General features: G+C 32.6%; 1 protein-coding gene across 2 annotated transcripts in view; it reads left to right on the top strand.

The window, feature by feature from the left end:
• LOC107667002 (FERM domain-containing protein 4B-like) overlaps positions 1–3,243 on the top strand; it is a 48,852-nt gene that overhangs the window by 3,771 nt on the left and 41,838 nt on the right. For both annotated transcript variants that reach the window (XM_016458563.1, XM_016458562.1), the window contains exons 2-5: positions 1,959–2,024; positions 2,114–2,208; positions 2,692–2,784; positions 3,043–3,127. In XM_016458563.1, the coding sequence (XP_016314049.1) occupies positions 1,959–2,024; positions 2,114–2,208; positions 2,692–2,784; positions 3,043–3,127 (339 nt within the window). The remainder of the gene's footprint in view (positions 1–1,958; positions 2,025–2,113; positions 2,209–2,691; positions 2,785–3,042; positions 3,128–3,243) is intronic.

Here is a 3,243-nt window from a genome sequence, read left to right as displayed (position 1 = left end):
TTCAAGTAATATTCTCCATTTGAAAAAAATTGTAAAAAAAAAAAAAAAAAACACCCAAGAAGATGTATTGTTATTAGTATGCATGTTCTATGTCATGTTTCATAAAAAGTTTTATTAAAGCATGGCTTTAGTTTAAACATTCATCGGGCTGGGCTATAGTCCTGTAAAAGGGTTTCTATAGTGACTAATCCAAGTTTAGACAATGGAGCCTGTGTAATTAACAACACCAATAATTCTCTCCATTAAGACAGCTTAAATGCAGGTTCTTGTATTTTATAGCGACTGGCCCTCACATTTTTCTCTCTTATTGAGTAGTAAGCTTATTATAGCTCTTATTTGATCACAATTACATTTAAGAAATGTTTACTCTTGAAGAAATACCGTACCAAGTATTAATAAAATCTAAAATTTTATTATATTATATTATATTATAAAAAAATATGAGTCTCAAGAAAGTTGGTGAATTCACATGCAAGTGGCTATTTTTGGTTAATTAATCAACTGTTATCAGTACATGTACTCTGGTGGATCTGGTGAAGAGAGAGAGTTTGGTTCTCATTAATTAAGCAGAATTCACACACGCTCCATGTTGAATCCTCAAACTTATAACCATTTTAATGCATGAAGGAGAAAAGTTAATTGTGTGTATTAATAATTTTGCAATTGATTTAATGCAGTATTAAAAATAAGATGAGAGTGGATTGATTATACATAATTATGGTTATATTATCATGATAAAGCTTATCAGGGGCAGCTTTGAACAGTAAAAAGATTTGCAGTTTGGAATTTCACATGACTATGATTCTCTCCGATTATATTGAATTCTATTAAGGCTCAGTCTATAAAGGGCGTTCCGATGCAGCTGCGCAGCCATTGTGTAAGGAAACATGATGTAAACCGCAAAAAAATAAATATAAGCGTTGTACTAGACATGGTGAAGAGAACAATGTGTCCTTACAAGTTCAGGTTTACATCAGTTCAAATTCTTTTAGTCTCTCTCTCTCACTCACTCACTCACTCACACTCTCTCTCTCCCATTCTAAATCAAATGCTTCACCCTAAATAAGTTCCTACATAATTAGTAATTTCATTTAATTAATATCTAGGATATATAAAGGTTGTGTAAATAATAATAAAATAAGAATTATGTTCATAATTTAGTTTTTCCTCTGACTTTGCTGAATGCTCCTAAAGTCACCCTGCTAAGAGGCTGCCAAGATCACATCTAAATCCAGCTGACTCTACACAGAGATCAGTCTTCCCAATGGGAAAAACAATCCTTATTAACCCAGTATCAGAGGACACACTCTCCTCACATCATTAGGTTAGTGTTTATAAGTAAAGCAGTAGGTTATGATGATGTCTAAATCTGTATTAGAGGTCATGGAGGAGTATGTTAAAAATATTATACACACATACAGGATCAATAAAAATGTTAAATACACTACTGTTTAAAAGTTTGGGGTTGGTATGATTTTTTGTTGTGTTTTTGAAAGTCTCTTATGCTCACCAATTATGCTGAATTAATTTTTTTTAAATATATAAAACAAATATATTTTATAAAATATATATAATATAAACTATATAATATATTAATTATAAAATTATAATTTATTCTTATGATGGCAAAGCTGAATTTTCAGGAGCCATTATTCCAGTCTTGAGTCACATGATCTTTCAGAAATCATTCTAATATTCTGATGTGGTGCTAAAGAAACATTTCTTATTAATAATGATGAAAACAGTTGTGCTGTTCATGTAAAATGAAAATATTTTGTAACATTACAAAATGTCACTTTTGATTTACAAATTAATGCATCCGTGGTGATAAAAGTATTAATTTAAAATCCCAAACTTTTAAACAATATATGGTGGTTCATTACCATGTTTTTATGAATTAGTTAAATACAAATATTGAATATTTTAAGACTAACTGGATGTGTGTTTGACTTTGACAGATGGCGGAGGGTCGGCTGTGTCAGGTGCTTCTGCTAGATGACAGGCAGCTGGAACTGCTAGTCCAGGTAAAGCTAACTCACCACACTAACTCATTGGCCGACAGACAGATAATGTTTGGAATAAAAATAAATAACACCTGTTTTCTCGAAAACAGCCAAAACTGTTGTCCCGGGATCTCCTGGATCTGGTTTCATCACATTTTAACCTAAAGGAGAAAGAATACTTTGGAATCTCCTTCATTGATGAGAAGTAAGTTGGTGAAGTGTTTGTTGTCATTGCATAGAAAGTATAGAAATAGTTATGATTTTTTTTTAAATCTTGCTTATTGCTTATTAAGCACTATTTCGCCACTTAATACAAAGACGCTCCTGGGTAGATCTTTAATTATATTAATTTATAGTATGTAATCATTAGCCAGACAACCTCAAATAAGAACTAAACTTCTACTGAACTACTATAGGTCTTTATCAAATTGCATGCTTTTGAACAAAAGGCTTAGTTAGGGCTTTAGAGGTAATTCTTAAATACTTACCTGCTTACATTGAATTCTTGCCAGTGCTAAGATCCTTTGATCATTCATTCATTCATTCTTTCAGACAAAGCACATACAGGATCATACACAACATGTGAGGTTAAATGATGTAGTTCTTACAAATCTTTAAAAGTCATCATTATAGCAGATACGTGTTTCTTATGTGAAAGTATTCCATTAAACTTATTGCCGTTCATCAGGGGGCAGACGAACTGGCTTCAACTGGATCGCAGGGTGCTGGACCATGACTTTTCCAAAAAGAGTGGACCTCTTGAGCTCAAATTCCAAGTCAGGTTAGTTCAGATTTACTCATTTGCATGTTCGATGGCTATCCAATAGGGGGCGCCAGCTGCACAGACATGCTGATGCGACTTCAACATGCAAATGCAAGATATGCTTTTAGACCAAGAGGAGAGAAGATTTGGCATGGGGATTGACAATAGTATCTACTCATTCATATCTCTTTTCTCTTCATATGCAATGTCTGTTAGTTTCAGTTAATTATAGGAGTAAATTTATGTTCTGCACTGATTGTTGTCGTGTTTTTGTAGGTTTTACATTGAGAGTGTTGCATATCTGAAAGATGCTACCACCGTTGAACTGTTTTTCCGGAATGCTAAGATATCTGTCTACAATGTAAGTGTATTAAAATCATGTCACAGATCAAAACAACTAATACTGTATAATAATGTATTGCAGTGTTGTTTTCTACCACAATTGTCAATCTAACTGTTTTTTTTTTTTTTTTTGGT

This window comes from Sinocyclocheilus anshuiensis, unplaced genomic scaffold, assembly GCF_001515605.1.
Source record: "Sinocyclocheilus anshuiensis isolate Anshui unplaced genomic scaffold, SAMN03320099.WGS_v1.1 scaffold615, whole genome shotgun sequence".
Lineage (NCBI taxonomy): Eukaryota > Metazoa > Chordata > Actinopteri > Cypriniformes > Cyprinidae > Sinocyclocheilus > Sinocyclocheilus anshuiensis.
Note: the sequence above shows the minus strand (reverse complement) of the source record. Positions and strands in the feature narration are given on the sequence as shown.